Genomic DNA, 21,249 nt, shown 5'->3' with positions numbered 1-21,249 from the left:
AGAAATACTTTGATTCTAAGTCTTGGACAGCAAAAGTAAAGGCTCATTTTGTACTATATAGTAAGAAAGTGCTCACAGGTGATGTCAGAACACAAAAGCCAGCTTCGAAGGGGCTCCCACCAGCTACACATGGAATAATTTGAACATCTTCCCCTCTCAAAAACAAAACAAACAAACAAAAAGACTCATGGAAAGACAGGATAAATAATAATGTAAGAGGCTACAGTGATATTCCACAAATTAAAAAAAAAAACCAAAACCAAAACTTACTCATAATTCCAACTATTACACCAATTACTTATGGCAAAAACTGCTAATTAAACAGAAAGAATTAGGTATACATGTATGTTTATTTTTTCCCAGCCTTTCTGGAGAACATGTAATCATTCCCTGTTCATAAAGAAAAGCTTTTATTTATAGAAGCTAATAAATGCAAAGAATGACACAATTTGAAAAATCATTTTGCAACCCCAAATGAAACAGTTTATTTAATAAACAGAAATAAACCTGTTAGCTGAAAGATTGTTAGGAGATAGGACTGATCCACAAGCCAAATGTCATTCTACATATTACGTGCTAATTGCAAAGAGAAAATATAAGGTTACAATGAAATAATCACGTAAACCAAATGGCAAAATTTAGTATTTCTACTGGTAGAATAACGTGACATAAGAACCTCCTAGTGTAATGCAGTAAGAAGTGTGCTGTTTTACCTAACATTTTGGCAAAAATAATATAACTTGAATCAACACTTTAGATCCAAATTTCAGGTTATAAGAAATAAAAGAGATTGAAAAAGTTAGTTAAATGGCTCCATGAGAAAACAATCAAATACATCCAAAATACAGTACACAAAGCTAGTTGTGGATTAGGATACAGACAAACACAACAGGCCCCTGGTTATGCTGTTACTAGGGGGGAAAAGAACTATACAATCTAAAAAACAATGTATTAAAAAGAAATCAAGAGAGCTGAAGATACAAAAGGTCTAAAGGAACTGAAGAAAGGCCTAGATGAGAAGAGATCACAGGCACTTTGTACGTTTGTTGAAAAGGTACATGGGCAGCAAAGGATCAATTCTTCCATAGTAGAGGGATTTTGTTTGATTAAAGGGAAACCAGCAGAGTTTTAATGGTTGCTTAGAATGGTGTGGCTGTCTGGAATCTTTAAGAAACCCAAATGCAGAGGTTGTTCTCCCTGTTCTATTCCTGCATCCTCCCCGCCCCCATAGGTCTTGATTTTCAAATATGAAAAAGGCAGTGGGGCAGCACTAGAGGCATGGAGTGGGACTAAAAAGCAGAGAAAATTCTTTGCACTCTTCTGTAGGCTAAGGTCCCAGAGTCTTGCTAGAGGAATGTGCCTGTAATATACATAAAACAGGACTCACCCTCAAAGCATTTGAAGCCAGAGGTGAAATGAAACTATGAAATCCAGCTTCAACTCAGTTTAACCCCTGATGGATCAAAGTGTCAGTCTCTCATCCCAGCAGCTTGTCAAAGAGGGGGGAAAAAAAAAGCATGGCCTCTCTAGGGAAAACTAATATTTATGCCAGTCTCTTCTAAACACAATGTTAGTATATATATATTTTTTAAAAATTATCAGACATAACGAAGCAGGAAAATGATCCATAATAACCAAAAGAAAAAACAGCCAAAAGAAGCAGATCTAGATAAAACATGTATTGGAATAAGCAGACAAGGACTTTAAAATAATTATTGTAATTCTTTTTAATTCAGGAAAAGGTTAACTGAATAGAACTTCAAAAGAAAATTTAAATCTCTGAAAGATAAGCTAAAAATTTATATAAAAATTGAGAAAAAATGGTATCTTGAAAATATCTCTCTTGGTAACTGATGGAACAAGAAGACAAAAAAAAAAAAAATCAGGAAGGATATACAGATATTTTGAACAGGACTATCAACCATCTTGAAATCAAGAACCACAAAACAGAGAATGTGGGATATTTTACAAATAAACTGACATTGCTCTAAAAACTCAATGTTATGGAAAACAAAAACAAGAACCTAAAGAAATGTGGGGCGCCTGGGTGGCACAGCGGTTGAGCATCTGCCTTCGGCTCAGGGCGTGATCCCGGCGTTAAGGGATCGAGCCCCACATCAGGCTCCTCTGCTATGAGCCTGCTTCTTCCTCTCCCACTCCCCCTGCCTGTGTTCCCTCTCACGCTGGCTGTCTCTGTCTCTGTCAAATAAATAAATAAAATCTTAAAAAAAAAAAAAAAAAAGAACCTAAAGAAATGTAACCACCAAATGCCATTCATGAGCCCTGACTGGATTTAGAAAAAGAAATTATAAGGACACTTTGGGGACAATAAAAAAAAACCTGAATTTTTGAAAAAAAATTTTAGGAAATGAGGAAATTACTGTTAATTATCTTAACATGATGATGGTACTGTGGTTATGCACAAGAATGTCCTTATTCTTAGGAGATGTGTGGGGATGAAATGTGATGCTATCTGCAATTTACTTGCAAATGGTTCAGGAAACAATGTGTTTCTCTGTATGTACAAAGACTTAGAAAAAGCAAATTCTTTTATTAAACATACGACTATACCTTTGTGTTGTGTTTTGTTTCTAGTTTTTAGTATTTCATACTATAAATCAAATTTTATTATTTTTTGAAGGAAATCATATGTAGAATTCTTCAAGCTAAACAGCCAATAAAATCTTAGAAGGGTAATGTCAGTAAGCCTTATCTCAAAAACCAAATTTCTATAAAGTTTTAAGTATAATTAACTGGAAAGAAGTTCTGTCAAACCCTTTTTAAAGCCCACTTTAGCTTTTAAATTACCACTGCTTTCTTAGAATTATCAACAGAGAAAGGAATTATATATAACACAAGTTAAAATTATATATAAATCAAATTTCAAAATTCAATATTGTTTTGAAGCCTTTTCCCTCAAGCTAGTTTTAAGACATTATAAAACTCCTCGTGGATTACTTCCCATAGTAAGATTAGTTTACAATATTTTGCTACTGCTCTTTTTCAGCAGTTTGACCTAAATTCTTATGAATGTTCCTTTTCAGCAGTTTGACCTAAAAACGACCTCTTTCAGGACACATGTAGATGCAATAACTATTGATAAAAACCACAAATCTAAGGAAAAAAGAGTGAAGTGTGATGCAGAGTCATTATTCAAGGAAGATACAAGCAAATGCTCCTAGGAGAATGCCACCTATCAAAGTCTATTTAAGAAATAAAGTCTGAGAGCTTGCCTGGTGTATGTGAATACTGATTTTAAAGCAGTGTTAGTAAAAGCCAAGAATGGTGGTCTTAAATAGTGATGTGCTGATTTCCTGACTGGATTACATTATTACTCTGTGTTTTAAGAGAAATATTCGGTTCAGTAGTATATCTCATTTTGCGTTTCCTAGCTTGAAGGAGAAAATGTATATCTTGTGTAAGTCAGATTTATACCATTTTCTCTCTAGAACCAAACAAAAAACACCAAACATTTTAATTCCAAGCATCCTATTTCCTACTATTCTGGCTCCTTTCTTTAGTTCTCCAACTCCACAATTCTTGGGGTCCACAATTCTTTGGTGGGTGATACCACCTTTTCACTCCCTCTCATCTAACTCATATTTACATATCATTATAATCACAATATACATACCATCATTTCCCTTCCCCTCTCCAGTCATTACACTCATTTGAGCATTAATCTTATTATACTAATATTCTGTCCATTCACTTTCTCAATCTCCAAAAAAATTGTTTCCCTGTAACTTTATACCTCATTATTACATTAGCTTCCTAACTGGTTTCCTTACTTACAACCTCCCCTTCCTATAGTCTATCTTAACACAGCAATTAATTCTTAAGAATTCTTGACACATTATAAAAGGTTAATAAAATCCTGTTAATCTTCTTCTTAAAACATCCAATGACTCATTCACACAGAATAAAAGCCAATGTCTTTACAATGGTTTCCAAGACCCTACAAAATCTAGCTGTTCATTATCTTATTCTCTATCACTCTTCTTTCCCTCACATTTTGCTGTAGCCACACTGGTTTCCTTACTGTTTCAGAAATATCCCAGCATAGTCTGTACCTCAAGGCCTTTGGACTTCTTAGGCTTCTTCTCTCACTTCTCTCCTGTTTTTTTACACATATCAATTCAGTGAGGCCTACCCCATCTACCCTACTTAAAATTGTTTTATTTTTCCTTGCTTCATTTTTCTCAGGGCACTTTCTATATCTGACCTAGCATATATTTAACTTTTATATTGTTTCTTGCTTCTACCCCCACTAGCATGTAAGCTCCAAGATAGCAAGGATTTTGTTTGGTTGATTACTGTACTCCCAGCGCCTATGATTTGACTAGTACACAGTAGACAATCATTAAAAATTATTTATTAAATGAATAAAATAACTAAATAACCTCTGGATTATTTGTTGAATGAGTAAAATATGCATTACATAACTTTTGAATGATATTAAAACAGAAATTTTAGATAAAATAACTACAATGAAATATAAACCAGAAGTTATCATAAATTTATTGTCCACACAGAAAGATAATACTTTGTTCTCTGGAAATTCATTTTTATTAATTTTTTATTTACCTTTTTTTTTTAGAGGAAGAGAGAATGAGAGAGAGAGGAGGGGCAGAGGGAGAAGGAGAGAGAGAATCCTAAGCCGACTCCATGCCCTGGGCTCTATCTCACAACCACGAGGTCACCGCCTAAGCCATACAAAAGTCAGTTGCTTAAGGGACTGAGCCACCCAGATACCCCCGAGAATTCATTTTTAAATTCAATCAATATACATATTCATTCTTCTCATTTTACACCTTGAAAGAATTGACCAGCAGTATGTCATTTTCTGATATTTTAAATATTAGAATTTATACTATGAATTTATACTATAATATAAACATTATCCAAAATAAATTTAAATTCTGCAATAATCTCAGTTAAACATCCAAAATTCAGGATTTTAACACTTTTGAGATGTTTTCAAATTTTAAATTATAGAAACATATTCACTTTTACTTGAAATCCAAATAAGGATAATTACGAAAAGAAATTTCTATACTATAATTTATTAATGAAGAGTTAAGTGTTAAAACTCATATTTTAAATGTATTGGTATTTAAGTATATTAAATGCATTAAAAGCTATACTTTTATTTATTTTTAAAGTTATACTTTTATAAAGCTGAAACAAAATTTAAAGTTATGTCCAAGAAAAACATTTTGATTAATAAGAGATGAATGATATAAACCTAGGGAAAGTGAGGCAAGGGGGAGAAGTTATTTAAAAGACATAATCTGTTTTAAAACAGTCCTATTTTGGTACAGTGAATTACACAAAGCATTACTTGGATTTAAGAGTTTAAACAATACATTAGAAACCAAAAATGTTAGTTCATAAAAACACTCACCTACAACACCATTCAATACGACCTTCGCCCTCACAAGTTTTTGCCCAATGGTTATCTGCCAAATTTTTCATTGCAACAGCATATTCACAAAGTGTTTCCTCATCCTCACAATGTTCTCGCCAGATCTTATCAAAATCTCCCACTAAAAACAAGGGAAAAAAATGAATTATGTTAACTTCACTTAAAAATGTCTCAGGCTTTTAAAAGTTTATTTCTGCATAACCTAAAATTACTTAAAAATGAGAAAAGCAAAATCATGAAATCAAATTTCATGAAGCTTAAGCTTTTTAATTTTAAAAGCTCCTTTATATAAATGATGCATTTTAACTATGACAATTTGATAATCAAATAAATTTCACCATTTTAAACAGATGGATTTGTGAAGCTGAATGAAACTAATAAACATAAGTAGACATAAGTATGAGTTATCAGTTTATAAACCAAAAACACACAGGTAGGGAACAATTATGGCTGGGCATTCAAGCATTAATTATCCTGCTACCCTTGGGCAATATGACCTTGCGCACAGAGTGAAGTTACTGAAGCCTGCTTCTTGCCTGTTATTTTCTTGGACCTCTACAGACAGTTTCCTATATTAAAAAGGGGCTGATAGGTGAGATGGCAACATAAATTAGCAAGCAAGCTAAATATTTTTATTAACTCACTTGGATGTGGTCTCAGCATACTGTACTTCAAAAAATTATAATCCAAGGGCAAAAACGTTGCTAGAGAAATTACCCTGGAAGCCTCTCCAAAGTTTTAAGTCTTTATAAAATGTTCTGAATAAAAATTATAAGAGAACTATATTATCTGGCCATCACCTTTATAAAAACACTGAATCAGTCACCACTTTTACTATGAAATCTGAAAGAGCAATGTGCGTTCTAATAAAGAATGGAATGAGAATGCTATGGCCAAATAAATGACATTAACAGAATTGTAAGGGTAAAAGAATTGAAAAAAGGGTAAACAAAAATTATCATGGTAGCTTCACTCAACGTCCTTAGTCATAAAATTGGTTTTCTTGCCTTATGTTCAAATGTAGGCAACTGTCTGGTGACAGAATAAACTTAAAAACATAAGACAGTCAAATTTGAAGATGATAAACAATTATACTCAAATTCTCTCCCCAGGTGAGACTATTAGATTCTAGCATTTAAGAGGTGTGTTTTTTTTTTTTTTAAACATAGAAAAAGAATTCCAACAGTTCAAATGTATCAAGACCTACTTATTCAAAATTTGAAAAACCTTATTATTGTAAGCACAGAGTCCAATAAAGACTGAGCTGAAAAATACTAGCCCTTTAGTCTGACTAAATTAAGAAAGAGCAGGGGCGCCTGGGTGGCACAGCGGTTAAGCGCCTGCCTTCGGCTCAGGGCGTGATCCCAGCGTTGTGGGATGGAGCCCCACATCAGGCTCCTCCGCTATGGGCCTGCTTCTTCCTCTCCCACTCCCCCTGCTTGTGTTCCCTCTCTCGCTGGCTGTCTCTATCTCTGTCAAATAAATAAATAAATAAATAAATAAATAAATAAATAAAAATTAAGAAAGAGCAATAAAGGTACATACATGACCTCACACAGTGTTAAAATGAGTATATATCACAGTCTCAATCTTGGCCTGAATACCGACTGTAAACCCAAAACGGATGAAGGGTTCTCTTTTGGGGGGTTATGTATTTACACAACAATATTTTCATTAACCAGTAATATCTGTGTCATGACAAAGCTCTCAATTTGTTATATAGTGGACTGCAATAACCGTCCACTAAAACAAGCAGGCAAACATATTTCCTAAATTCTCAAAGAAAAACTCCTCAGTTTTAGCAACATCTTTCAGATGTAGTTATTTACCAACTCTCTAAATAGAACTACAGGAAGTAAAGTCTTTGAAAAAAATATTTTGATTAATGATACATTAATAAACCTATGACGGTTCCTAACACTCTTCCTGACTATTCATCAGACTTGATATCAAATGGTTCATTAAGGTATAGTACCATTTTAAAGGTGCTTTATCTTTTATTAAGATGGATGTCTTCAATTCTAAAAGGCCTTTTGTTTGAACTTCTAAGTTTCACTGTCCTATATAATATGTAAAATAAAAACGTAAAATTACTACATTTGTTGGTAATAAGAATCATTCAAACAAAAGCTGTATGGCCAAATATATTTGGGAAAAGCTATGTTTAACAAAATTAAACAGATTTCCTTTCCGTAAGACTTTTTAGCTTAGATTCTACAGAAGATACAACTAAGACAAATAATTGGGTATAAGTAGTTTATTTAGGACAGAATCCTAGGAAATAGGAGTGAAGGAGTGGGGAGAATAAGCCAAGGCAGGAAAAAATGCTAATACAAAGGTGCACTATTGAGTTTGCTGCTGTGGGCAAGAGAAGCATACAAATGCCTCTGGAATTGAGCACCTAAAAGACAGGAGGCTGGGACATTTTATGTATCAGCTACAACCCCCAATTAACTGAGAGTTGTTGAGAACCTGTACTTCTAGTTTGCACTTAGACATTGAATAAGGGAACATCCTTAGTGGGCTCCAGCAGTGTTGAAGAATAGTGGAAAGCAGAAAAGAAAGCAGCACTCATTTAAAGTGTGACTTTGTTAGGCCTGGGTGCCTCTGAGCTCACAGTGTTTGTCCACCACAGCTGAAGACCAAGGGTAAGTTATGTGGGGGCACCAAACACATCTACTAAAACTCTATATCACTGTATACTGTGAAATTCAATTTACTCTTGAATTAACTGGAGTTGCAAAGGCAACTGTAATTATACAAAGACAACTGTATATACAGAAACCTACTGCCCTTCAGCTTTTAAGACCTACGGTTTTTCACATTCAACAAAGTCTGTGTACATACTATCAATTTCTTGTAGAGTTTTAAAGCTTACTATCTGCTCCACTGAAGTTTTGAGAAAAGGATCCAAATTTTGTCTGTAAAGCCTATTTAATTCAAACTGTTTGCAGAAAACTTCCAACTTAATGTCTTTGCTAACATTTAAGTCTCCAAATTCTCTCCAAGTATGCTGATACTGAAACCAATGTGTGATTAGTAAAGTGTAGTACACTTATATATAATCGAGCCTAAACAATGCAATTGTATTTTTCATTCTTTCAGTGGATTTGCTGGAAAAAAAAATACTCTATGTCAAACGCTACCTAGAATAACAAAGTTAATGAACTCTCACTGACATCAAAGAAAGGGAAGAAGATATGTCATAAAATGTGGTGGATGCTGTAAGATATGAACCTCTGTTTCCTATGTCCTATGTAAGGCAACCTGGACTCTGAATTTTTAAATTATATACAACAAGAATGTATCAAACCCTGCCTGCTAAGAATACACTATGTTAAATGGTGATTACAAAGGTGAACCAAAAACACAGCCTCCAGTTATGAAAAAATTCCACTTTCTAGAATACCCTTGGAAAGCTTATTATTTTTTAAATAAAGTTAATAAACAAAAATAGAATGGGCAAATTCAGGTTTTTTTTCCCATTCTCTGTTTTTACAGTATTCAAAGTAGTGGTATTTATCCTTTAAGCAAAGTATTTTCAAAATAATTTATGATTTGGGTTCTAAAAGCCAAAACCAGTTAAGGTTGAACAGTGCCCAGTATACATAATCAAAATCCTTCTGCTAACTTGGTCAAAATGCATTCACAAAAAATATGTTAAAACTTGATTCTAAGAATTTTTAGTTATCATTTAGTAATTACGTCAACCAACATTTAAAAAATTGTCTTACTTAATACTTTTTCATTACCAAAGAGCAAATCAGGAACTAAGAACTTCCTGAGACCTGCATCAAAGATCTAGTCAACAGAACCAGAAATGCTTAAGTATTTAGTAATTAGTCAGATAATGATTTTACAATGATATTGGCATGTGATGACTCAAAATCATTGTAATCAATATCTATTTTCTTGCCCACTTCTTATACACATCCTCTAAAAGTCTGAATGTATCTTTTAAAAAAAGAGAGAAAGAGAAAGAAAGAAGAGGAAGGGGGGGAGGTAAATCTCCAATACATACATTTCATTTTGCCCAAATACAGAGAATTCAAAAATTATTTTTAGAAAGCACAATAAAAAATATATGCCCTCCAGCCTAACTTGAAATTAATAGTGAACATTTTATAGTCAAACTAAAATAATAAATACAGAGAAGAAATCAGTAATCATTTGTTCAAATACATAGTTTTAAAGATCAAGTTAAAGCTCTGCTTAGTCTAAAAGATAAAGTCATCAATTTGCGTAGTAAGATTCTAGAACTAAGTTAACATGACTTCTATTTATTATATATATATATATATATTTTTTTAAAGATTTTATTTACTTATTTGACAGAGAGAGAGACAGCCAGTGAGAGAAGGAACACAAGCAGGGGGAGTGGGAGAGGAAGAAGTAGGCTCCCAGCGGAGGAGCCTGATGTGGGGCTTGATCCCAGGACCCCGGGGTCACGCCCTGAGCCGAAGGCAGACGCTCAACGACTGAGCCACCCAGGCGCCCCTATTTATTATATTCTTATATTTAAATTTTTAAAACAGTAATTAAAAAAAACTAATTAATAATTTAAAACAGAACTGATGCCAATTAAGTTGTCAAACTAAGTTCAATAACAGAAATCAATGAACCAAGTTATTTTGAAGACTGGTCCTAATATATAGACAATATCATAATTATTGACTAAATTCACCTCTACAAACATTTTATGTGACAACTAAAAGAGAAAAATATGAGCTACTACTTCCTACGAAAAGACAGTAACAACTAAGTAGGAAAAAATTACCAGCACATTAATTCATTAATTCAAAAGACAGAGTTCCATGGAATCTAAAACAAAAACAAAAAACAAGCTCATAGATATAGAGAGCAGACTGGTGGTCGCTAGGAGTGTGGGGTGGGGTGTGGGAGAAATGGGTGAAAGGGGTCAAAAGATACAAAACGCCAGTTATAAAATAAGTAAGTCATCAAGATGTAAGGAAAAAAAGAAAGTTCCATTTTTAATAATTTTGTGATTAGTTTAAGATATTATTACTTTGAGTGCAACTGTCTCTTAAGAACCAAGTATAATGGAGTTAAGGAGTTATTCATCTTTGCTCTTCTAAATAACCTCAAGAACAGGTCCAAACACAAGTGAACCAATGGAATCCCCTATTGAAGTTGATACTATTCTTCCTTTTTGAATTAACCTCTCTCCTGCCATCTGTTATAAGCAAATTTCTTTCCTTCAAACCATAATTGATTCACATATTCAAAAGGGTTTATCTGCTTCTTACTTGATCATCTTACAATTCCTACCTATATGTATCTGCAATCCATATAGTACTTTGTCACTTGTTCCTGTATATTGTCTATTAAAACCATAAAATGGTAATTTTCCCATTAGAAAGTACAAATTGAAAGGCAAAGACTACTTTGATTCATAACTTATATAAGCTATAGGAGTCAGTCACAGTGCCCCATTAATGGCGTAAGAAATGTTTTACATTTTTGCTATGCTCAAAAAATACACAAACACCAAAATTATAAATTAAATTTGGTGCTAGAGTAAAATTCAAACTACAGTTGACAACTGTCAATGGATAATAGTGATGAAAAAGAAGTAAAATTTGAATACTTCAAAATAGTGTTCTCAAAATAAGAGTTACAAGAGGCTTAGAAAAACAATGATTCAAAGTCAATTTTCTGGAAGCTCCACTATTTTATTTTGATATATATGTTTTTTACTTTATGTTACTGTCAAAAGAAAAACCTGCACCTGGAAGTGCAGTCGTATCCATTAAGTTTGTTGATAACAACACATATATCTAAATAAAAATCTGAAAAAACAAAATTCAAATGGCATTTTCTACTGAAAGAGAAAAAAAAAACCAGCAGTACGTATATCTTTTAGGAAAAGCTATATGCTTAAGGAGAAATTATTGGTAACAACACTATTTAAATAGATGAGCTGTTTTTATGTGAAAAAAAAATGATAGTGCTAAAGTGCATGCATTTTTACACGCCAGGACCATCTGATGTTTATAAGTATGTTAGAAATAATATTATTTTCTCAATAACTCATAGTTCTCACTTTAAAAAGATAAAGCACAGAAGATAAGAAATTTTGTTAAGTGTAAATCTGAGGCCAATTTTAGATAAGAATAGCATGTCATTATTCTTAGTTATTTACCCTTGTGAGTCATGATACCAAAGATCAACACTGCACTACTGTGGTTCTTACATGGTATACAATACAAAAAAAATCACATGATTCCATATTCACAAAACACTAAAAAAAAGAGGACAAATTTATAGTGAGAAAGGATCAGTGGACAGAGTGAGAGAAGAGTGACCACAAAGGAGCATGAGGAAATCTGGGAAATAATAGAAATGTTCTGTATCTTGAATGTAGTAATGCTTCACATGTGTATACAGCTGTCAAAACCCATTGAATTATATACTTTAAATGGGTTCAGTTTATTGTACATAAATTATACCTCCATAAATTTTATTTAAAAAAATTATGTGCCATGAGCACAGTAAAAGTTACAAAATAAAAAAAATTGTATTTCATTAAATTTGAGGGTCATCAACTTCTCTAAAAAAAACGAAAACTGATTTACTTTGAGTATCACAAATCTTGAACTTGTAGAAATTCATAACTAAAAATTTACTTAATTTTTACTTAGGTATATTATCAAATATGGGCAGTAAGATACATTACCTATAGATGACCACATTATCAAATTCACATTTCAAGAACCTTTAAAGATCATTTCCTCTAATATGAGGTAAGCAGATAAACTCATGACCAAGTGGAAACAAGTTCACCAGCCATTCTATGGCATTAAAACAAAGTGTTCAGGACCAGACCATCTCACAAATACAGTTAAACCAGGCTTCTCAGCATCCCTGTGTACCTGATACAGTGACACACCTAAAGGGAAACAAAACATCCAAGGTGTGTGGTGTACAAGCAGCTCCTGATTCAAACACAGGAACACCTGAAAACCTGCATCTTATACTTAACATGCCGTGACTAGTCATTTCTCTCAAGAGGGAAAAAACCCAATATTGCAATGTACTATGAAGGTCAGACCTTTCTTATAAAAACAGACATATAAGAAGCAAAGGCCGGGGGTGGGGTGGGGGCAAAAAAAAAACTGTTACAGCCATTCTAATACTGAAGAAGACAGAGACTACAGAGCAGTCTCGGGAGAAATTCCAGGAAGCAGCCAATCTTCAATGTTATAAGCCTTAAATGCAACCAGGCAGTATAGCTAATGATATACCTCTATTATTTCTTAAACCACGTATTTAACAAATTTAATGCTTCCTATGTTGCAAATACTGTTTTAAGTACTTCACAAATATGAACTCATTTAATTCTAATACCAACCCACTGAGGCAGATATTTTACTTTACAGATAAGGAAAGTGAAGCACAGAGAGATTAAGTAAACTTCTCAAGGGTACACATCAAATTTAGCAGTCAACTGCCAAAGTCCATGCTTCTAACCACCATACCACCTTGCTTCTCTTTACAAGCTTTTAATTTATGAACATTCACAGATAGAAACAAAGCTGTGCACCAGAACAAAGTACACTGACTCTACTTGCCACAAACAAATGGTCTTTTGTCAGTCAAATGCAGTTATTTAGTCTCTGCAACTGCATTAATTGTTAGATTTCTGGCAATGGTTTCAACTTTGGCTGCACACTGGAATCACCCAGAAGTTTCATTTAATTGATCAGGAGTGGGAACTGGTTATTTATTTTAATGCCCCCCAGATGAAGCCACTGTGCAGTGATGGCTCAAAACCACAGGTCTATGGTAAGATTGTAAACTCAAATGTCTCTTGAAATAATATACAGATCAGTGAGGCTTGAGGCATCCTGAAGAGTCCAATTTAATTAAAAAACAAAATACTGCATGGATGAAATTCAGTATCTACAAACACAACTTAGCCTATCTTTAGCCTATCTTGTGTTTGGAGCATTCTCTTTTTATAAACATGTTTATGATAAAAATAGTAAATTCAAAATGTAAAACTCTGAATATATCCTATACATGAGATGGAAAGAATTAAGAAAAGTCAGAATCAATGGCACCAACATCTGTTATTCCCTTATGAAACAACTTTACTGATACGTTTACAACCACAGAGATCACTTGCTTAGTGTAAACAAAGGACTTATGAACAATCTTCTGAGAATTAATTTCTGTATAAATGGGACTAAGAATTTCTATTGATTACGTAGAGAAATTTCTTTATAAATGAGAGAAGGGGATATTCAGATGCCCCACTAAAGGCATGGTGATAGCCATCTATTCTAAAATAACCCTTGCAATGGGCATCAATATACCTACACCTAGAGCACAGTAAATTAGTACAGTTTATATCAGTGGTTCTCAGACGTTTGCATTTTGCAACTAGTACAAATTTCACTCCCAAAATTTAGGAGATTGATATTGGGGCTGTAAAATTTTCATATCTGAAATTACAGTATATAAATATAGGTAAATATACACTCCTACACAAAATTATTACCATCTTCTAATACTAACACACAAAGACACACAATTCAATATCCTTATTAGTTCTCATTTTTCTGTGCACAAAACTTTTTTTTTTTTTTTTAAATCTTTGGCTAACACTGGTATGTAGGAACCAATGGGTAGAGAAAGAGGAGTACAGATAAGAAAGAAAAGAAATTCATACTATACAGTAAAATAAGGCAAGATGATTCAACAAACATGTACCAAATGTTAAGGACAAGGCACTTTGCAATATCTACATTCTCCACTATTTACTGTTTTATTTATAGAAAAACAGTATGATGTTTATATTGATAATTTCAACCATTTTTAAGACTAAAATTAATCTAACTATTCAATATAAGAAGCCATGACCATAAATTCTTTACAGAAAAACTGTACCCAAAATGTATAATTTAAAAATACGAATGAATATAAAAAGATTAACCTCAACTATCTGGAAATATTTGTATTAGCTTCTTTCTTTTTTTGTGTGTCTTAAATTTATAAGGTGTGATGCTATATACTAGGGATATAAAAACAAAAGGCAGAGTCCTACTCAAGAAACTAAATTTAGGGGGAAAGACAGGTAAATGAACTGGTAAGTGATAAATATGATAAAGGCAAGCACAATTGCGGTATGGGAGCATAAGACAGAAAGAGGGGCACTAATGTAAAACTGGACACTACGGGTGTTTTCCAAGAAGCTGTACTCAATTATACATTATCATCACAATACAGGGCAGTTCATTTGGCCTCAAACTTCAACTTCCACAGACACGGCTTCCAATCCTACACTTCCAAAAGATATATTCCAAACTAAACAATTACACTATCCCTATGACAAACCAACCTGTCTGTTTACTCTGTTCTCCCTGCTCCCATCCCAACACACACGTTTCCAAAATGGACGAAAATGGGTACTTATATATTCCCAGACAACAAACCTTGACATCATCCCTGACTCTTCCCCCTTACTTTCACTGAATCTACTCACCCTGACCTTCAAAAAGTCTTTGGTGTATCTTTCTCTATTTTCATGATCACTGTTGTTATTGATACTATCATTAACTCTAAATCAGATTAGTGTTAAGGTCTCCCAAGTGATCTCCTTTCTTCCAGGTTCCTTCTTACTCTAATCTCTAGTACTTCAGCTCAGTGTTCCTTAAGTCCTCTGTCCCTTATATAACCTGTGGACCTTTTAAATACATATGCCTATGTTCCACAAAGTTCCACAGATGATAATGATGTGGAACCAAGATCCACTACATTTGTTATTGTTGTTCCCCCACAAAACAGTCAAAAGGATCTACACCAATCAAGAGGATCTACTTAATTTTTACTATACCTTTTGAAATGTTAAAAAAACAAAACCTAAAAAAACACCTTACTACAAAGATGACTAAAAATAACAAAATCAAATAGCTAATACACTATGTGCCTCTCACTGAGATGACTGTTTATTAGTCAATGTTCTCTTTTAGTGTTACTCATTATTAAACCCTTCATTTTTTCTCCCTGCTAGAATGGCAGTTCCAACTCTCCTTATGCAGTTAACAAAGCCCTTCTGTGGATAGCCTTCACCTTACTTACTTTGCTGAATAAATACAGAATCCATCACAAAGCAGCCCTTTCTATATCCGATTCTATATCAGAATGAGCGTGACTTCAAAAAAAATGTAAAGAAAACAGAGTAAAACCTCACTTTAAAAAAACTAAAAAAAAAAGAAAACCTGTTTTAAGTTTCCTGGGGTCATGGAGTTGGTTAATATTTTGAAGTAGTGTTGAAGGCCATAAGGAAAAAAAATTAGGAAATTTCAATTAAAAAGTTTGTTATCCTAGTTTTAAAAACAATTTCAAAACTTTATTTCAGGAAAAACACTAACATTACATTAATTCTTTCATTTTTAGACCTTTTGGTATTAGTTTAAAATTATTTCTAATTCAACAGTTTTTTCCCTCCCTGCCGATTCTTTTGTTTGAGGTGTTTGCTAAAGAGTAACAGTCACAAACGTATTTTTCAGCCTATCCTAAACTGCTATTCTTGCTCACCCTTTGTCTCAAACTATGAATAATTTGAGTAATCAATAAGAATTAAACATCTCAACTAGACTATTTAGTAGTTGCCTCTTAATATACTGCTCACAACTGTTTATCTCTGAAACATATTTTTTTCTGGACTTAGTCTACAGAACCAACATATCCTGTGTTCTCCTTTTGTGCTTCAGTATCAGTAATCTGTTTTAACTGCTTTTATAATACCATCATTGCTATTACTAACATTGATTTTAATAGAAGAAACTACAATAAAGATCACCCATAATCCCATGACCTTGAGACTATCACTGTTAACAGGTTATTATGCATTTTTATTTTAACTTATAAGCTGCATGGGTTTGTGTGATGAACTGGTTTAACTTGTTCTGGCACTCAGAATAAGTAAATTCAGAGTGAATAAACTGATGAAATTTACTAAAGACATTCACAGATGGGTTAAAAAATCAAAACTAAATGGAATGCAAATCAAACTTTTATTTCTAACAACTGCAGCCTTTATATTTTCTCAGAATTTTTACATGAATACTTTAAATTTGGAAAAATAGATGCCAAGCATAATAATCATTTTAAGAACAGGATTATGTGACTAGGATTACGGAAAAAAAAAAAAAAAACAAAGACAACTGAAAATACACTAGGCTCTACTTCAGTTCTCAACTAGATATGTACTCATCAGGCACATTGGATTAAACAATGAAGTCCCTGTTTGGAAAGCAAAACTACCATTAAAAAGCTGTCTGTAACTCTTACGATACATTTAAAATATTTCTGGCTTACACGGTGGTGTTACTTTTAAAGTTCTGTATAGCAAAGGCAGAAAACACCTATATCTGCAAGCATGTTGCCATTTATATAAACTCAAATCTAAAAGACTGTCCCTTAGCTATAAATGGCTGACACTACAAACACCTCTTCTCACCACTGCTAGACATTTCCCTACCATTTCCTATTGGTAACTACTTAAGATATCAGCACTGCCTATAACGCTGACCATTATCTCCGATTCTCACTTTATACAAAGGATAAAGTGGTAAAGGATCTCTAAGTGGTGACAGAGAACAGGCAGTAAATGGAGAGGGGGAAAAGTGGTAAAAGAAAGAGTGCACTAAATCCATCAGCTAGTCTTTACCATTCTATCCACTACCCCCCCCAACCCCAAGCCTGCTCATCCCCATCAACAAGCATTAGTTGGACAAATGGATTGGAAAGGATGGAGAGAAATCTTTTTCTACCACAGCAGGAAAGTCTTATTTTCATTGTTATTCCTGCTTCATTTTCAATTTCAGTACCAGATATAAGGGAAGGGAAAACCACATTATCTAACCCTATACTCGTTATCCAGTGCTCACTCCTGTCCTTAGTATCCAGTGAACATTTTGCCTCCTTCTTCATTCTACCCTAATTTATTTCCTTTCCTGCCATTTCTCACCCAAAAACCCATACCTCATATAGTCCCAACTCAGCTAATCATACCTATCCCATGGATTACGCCATTGTCATCAATTTGCATCTTTTTACCTAACACAAATTCCTGCTTCCCATTTTCCCTCCATTCCACCAACATGCGGAGTCACCATCAGGTGTGCAATTGGGAAGAAAAAACTATTATTCCCATAAAATATGTACAGTGCTAATGATGAACTATCCAAACTTCAAGGAAGTTTGTTTCAATATTTTTGGGATTTGGCACACTCACGTTTAAAAGGAACAAACTAGTTTAAATCCCCATTCCAAAAACAAATTTCCAGGCCCCAGTGAGAAGGATTCTGAAACTATATACTCAAGTAGAAGACAGGAATTTTCCAAATGGCACCCAGATGAGTCTACTGATCAGTCTACTGATCAATGACAAATGCTAAAGCTCCTTCTAGTCTAACATTCCAAGATTCTAAGCTGGGATTTTCACTGCATTTTCTGATAAGAATATTGTTATAAAAGGTGTGTAGTTTTATCATTGATGGTCTTACAGTTACTGTTTAAATAGACCTGTATAACCTGACCTAGCACCTAAGCTCCATTTACATCATTATTTTATGACCACGGGTGACTTGCAAATGAACTTACATGTTTGCAGACTGTGGGCCACCAGTATCATAACAATACTAAAACCTCAAAGAAAAACACTAAAAATTATCTCCTTGGGATTATGTACACAATTTGACTTTTTCACAGATGGCCTTTTCACCTTTTCACAGATTTCTGTCCAATCACAACTAAGATTTGACCTACATGTCAGAAATAAATGTAGGAAGGGCATGCTCATTAGGATCTCTTACTTTGCTAATTTACTGATAGGACTTTGTGTATCACTGGAATAACGCCTACAGAAATCCAGATCATTGACAGAATTCGGGGCATTAAAATGCCTAAAGAACAGTCTCACTTAAATGTCTACAGACTGCCAGGACTTTACCTGCCCAGAAGCACACTAGATCATTCATTTATGAACCACATGTATCTATTCTAGCTCTGGTAACTTCCAACTACCAAGTCTCATTATAAACAAAAGTTCCCTTGGTTAATATTCAAGTTTAAAGACATGTTTCAACATGTGTGAACTAATCGAGTATAAACAGCACTTGAAGACATGATGACACGTTAGTAGTGTGTTGATTTAAGTGGAACCTATTCATTTATGAATAAATTAACAGTATTATAAGAAGGTAAAAATGGAAACAATTATATGCTACTCAGCTTTTTCTTTAAAAAGATGTACTTGCTTAGAGTTGCATGAAACAGCATGATAAATTACAGGAAATTGTGTCCATTTATTTCTTCATTTCTCCAGTGGATTTCTCCAATCTACAGTGAATGCCATTATGTAAGTAAACTCTCTGAATATCAAGAATGATGCAATGGTTGCCATGACAACTACTCATTTTATTGAATAAATTGTGGGTTGGGGGTTAAAGCGTTCTTTAAAAAAAAATGTCAACATCTTAACTATGCCTGATAAGTCTCTATTGTTATCTATTAAACAATAACTACAGGCCATCTTTGAGGATGACTATTTAAGCAGCTATTTAAAACGCTAGGCTTGAGTTGCCAAGGGAGGAAAACTTTGAATTTAAAGTTTGAAAAATGAAACACATCAACTACATTCAAAGGAACAAAAGATACATCTTTCTAATCTTCTAGAGTAATTGAAAAGTGTAAATCAAAAGTAACATGTTACATGTCACTGTCAGAATTTTGCTTCTAACCGTAAATTTAACTCACTGTTAAGACTCACACTAGACGACTGCTTACTTTTCAGTTTGCAATTAAGCTAAAGTGAGAGCAAGAAAAAGGTTATCCCTCATTTTAATACTCAAGAAATTTCTCCTGTGTGAAAAAATGGGAATTTTCAATGTCAAGTGACCTATAAAATAGCTCTGTAAAGAAGCCCATATTTAAAAACACCAAGGATAACTGTAGACCCCAACTATAAACGCTCCTCAGGTAGAAGCAAAAGCTAGTAAAGGCTTCTTCTTTTGCTTAAGATCTTCCATAGGACAGGTTCCCAGCGATGACCAGCTTCACTGGCATCTGTGTCCTTAGGAGGCTTGGTGGTTACACAGACTATTCAAAGCTAAACAGTATTTTGAGAACCTGCCCCAGATCTTTTCCTCCCCCACCGAAATAAACACTAAGATCAAGGTTTTGAAGAATGGCGGGTGGGGGGTATGGATGGCGCCTTTCCCCCCTTTAACAAGGTGAAGTCCAGACAGCTAGAAGGCCTGCTGACTTCGCAGCCCTCGAAACCAATGTGAGGAAGCTCCAGCACTGCCTGGCTAAACCCGCAGGCAAGGGGTCTGCCGGGCCAGCAAATCAAACAGGCTGGTCAAGCGCAAGGGAGAGAGTGGCAACTCAGGCTTCTTTCAATCTGTCTTTCACAAATGGCTTTCACCTGCCTTCGTGTTTTACCCTCACCTCTCGCGACGAGCGACCTCCACCTTTTCTGGGAGAGTGCGTGTGTTTGTGTGTGTAGTGACAACAATCTCAGCACCCCGACTGGGGATAGGGGATTGGAAGGGGTGGGGACTCAGTTCCTCCACAGCCCTGGAACTCTCCTGAAGGGCCCTCAAAGAAAAGGGGGCGGGAGGAGCGCGCCTGACGCCGACCGAGGACTCGACCAAGAAGGGGGCGTCCGGGCCTGGGAGAGCGGCACTGGCAGGGGCTGACGTGCGGCTCCTTCAGGTTGTAATGGTGGCCCCTTGGGGGAGGGGAGAGGTGACAGGGGCTGGGGGGGATGAGGCCTTCCCTCCCCCCTCGCTCAAGCTCGCTGTTTACCTTCCCGGTACTTCTTGCGGAGCCGCCGGTGGACGCTCTTCACCACCCCAGAGAGCTTCTCCTGCTCCAGCTTCCGCTCTTGCTCCTGAGGCGGCGGAGTGCTCGGGGGCCCAGCCCCGGGCCTGCGAGCACTGCTTCGGCCGCCGGCCTCCGGCTCCATATCGCTGCCGCCGCCGCCGCCGCCGCCGCCCCTCGGGCCCCCGCAGACGCCTGCCTGACGGAGGAGGTGGGGAAGGAGGAGGCAGCAGCGGAGGCAGCAGCCGGGGGAGGCAGAGAAGCCGAAACGTCGGCCTCGGAGGTGGCCCCTTACTCAAACGCTCAAGCTGATTGGTGAGCTGTGGAGGGCTGGGCGGAAACGGAAAAGGCTAAGGGCCAATGGACGGAGAGGGCCGGCGGCGCACCCGGTTGTTTGGGACGGCGAGCAGCTGGAGGAGGCGGGGCTTGGGAGCTAAGAGGAGCTGAAGCACTGGGAGCGCTGGGCCCAAAAGCTCCTTTCTGCTCCCCACTTTCGCCAGATTCTGTGCGCAGGCGCTATGAACCTCGCGCTTGCGCGTCTGAGTTTGCTTAGTTGGGGCTCGGTTCTACTGCCCAGCGTTCTCAGGTCTTCCAGCCATTCCATCCCCTGAGAATTGTGTTCTTCCGCAAAGCGGGTGGGGTCCTCTACCTAAACCCCTGCTGTACTTTGTCACTTCTAGGTTCTCTTTAGCTGTACAGCGCGGGGAAACGCTTTTGAGATGACTCGACAGCACAGGAATTTTACACGTCAAGGGACCCAAGCAAAGATGCTTTCATTGGCAAGAGGAGAGGTCTGAGTACCAAGTGGTGCCTTAATTCACGGGCCGGCAGTGGTTAATGCCTTTAGTGCCAGAGCTGGGCAAAGGACACAGGAAATGGGAAAAGGAGAGGGCCAAGAAAAGCAGTAGAAGATGACAGTGGAGAGAAAAGGAAAGATGGAAAACCCTCAACACATACCCTCAAGA

The 21,249-nt window shown here is 35.8% G+C and overlaps 1 protein-coding gene across 1 annotated transcript in view; it reads right to left on the bottom strand.

Moving 5' to 3' along the window:
- Positions 1 to 20,429, bottom strand: part of SAMTOR (S-adenosylmethionine sensor upstream of mTORC1) — a 92,914-nt gene extending 72,485 nt beyond the window's left edge. The window contains exons 1-2 of the mRNA XM_045792813.2: positions 20,270 to 20,429; positions 5,408 to 5,549 (exon numbers count right to left, since the gene is read on the bottom strand). Of these exons, the coding sequence (XP_045648769.1) occupies positions 5,408 to 5,549; positions 20,270 to 20,429 (302 nt within the window). The remainder of the gene's footprint in view (positions 1 to 5,407; positions 5,550 to 20,269) is intronic.
- Between the last annotated feature and the right edge of the window lie 820 nt (positions 20,430 to 21,249).

The sequence above is a fragment of the Ursus americanus genome, chromosome 3 (assembly GCF_024610735.1).
Source record: "Ursus americanus isolate L20-20 chromosome 3, mUrsAme1.1.p, whole genome shotgun sequence".
Lineage (NCBI taxonomy): Eukaryota > Metazoa > Chordata > Mammalia > Carnivora > Ursidae > Ursus > Ursus americanus.
This window is presented reverse-complemented; position numbering and strand designations above follow the sequence as displayed.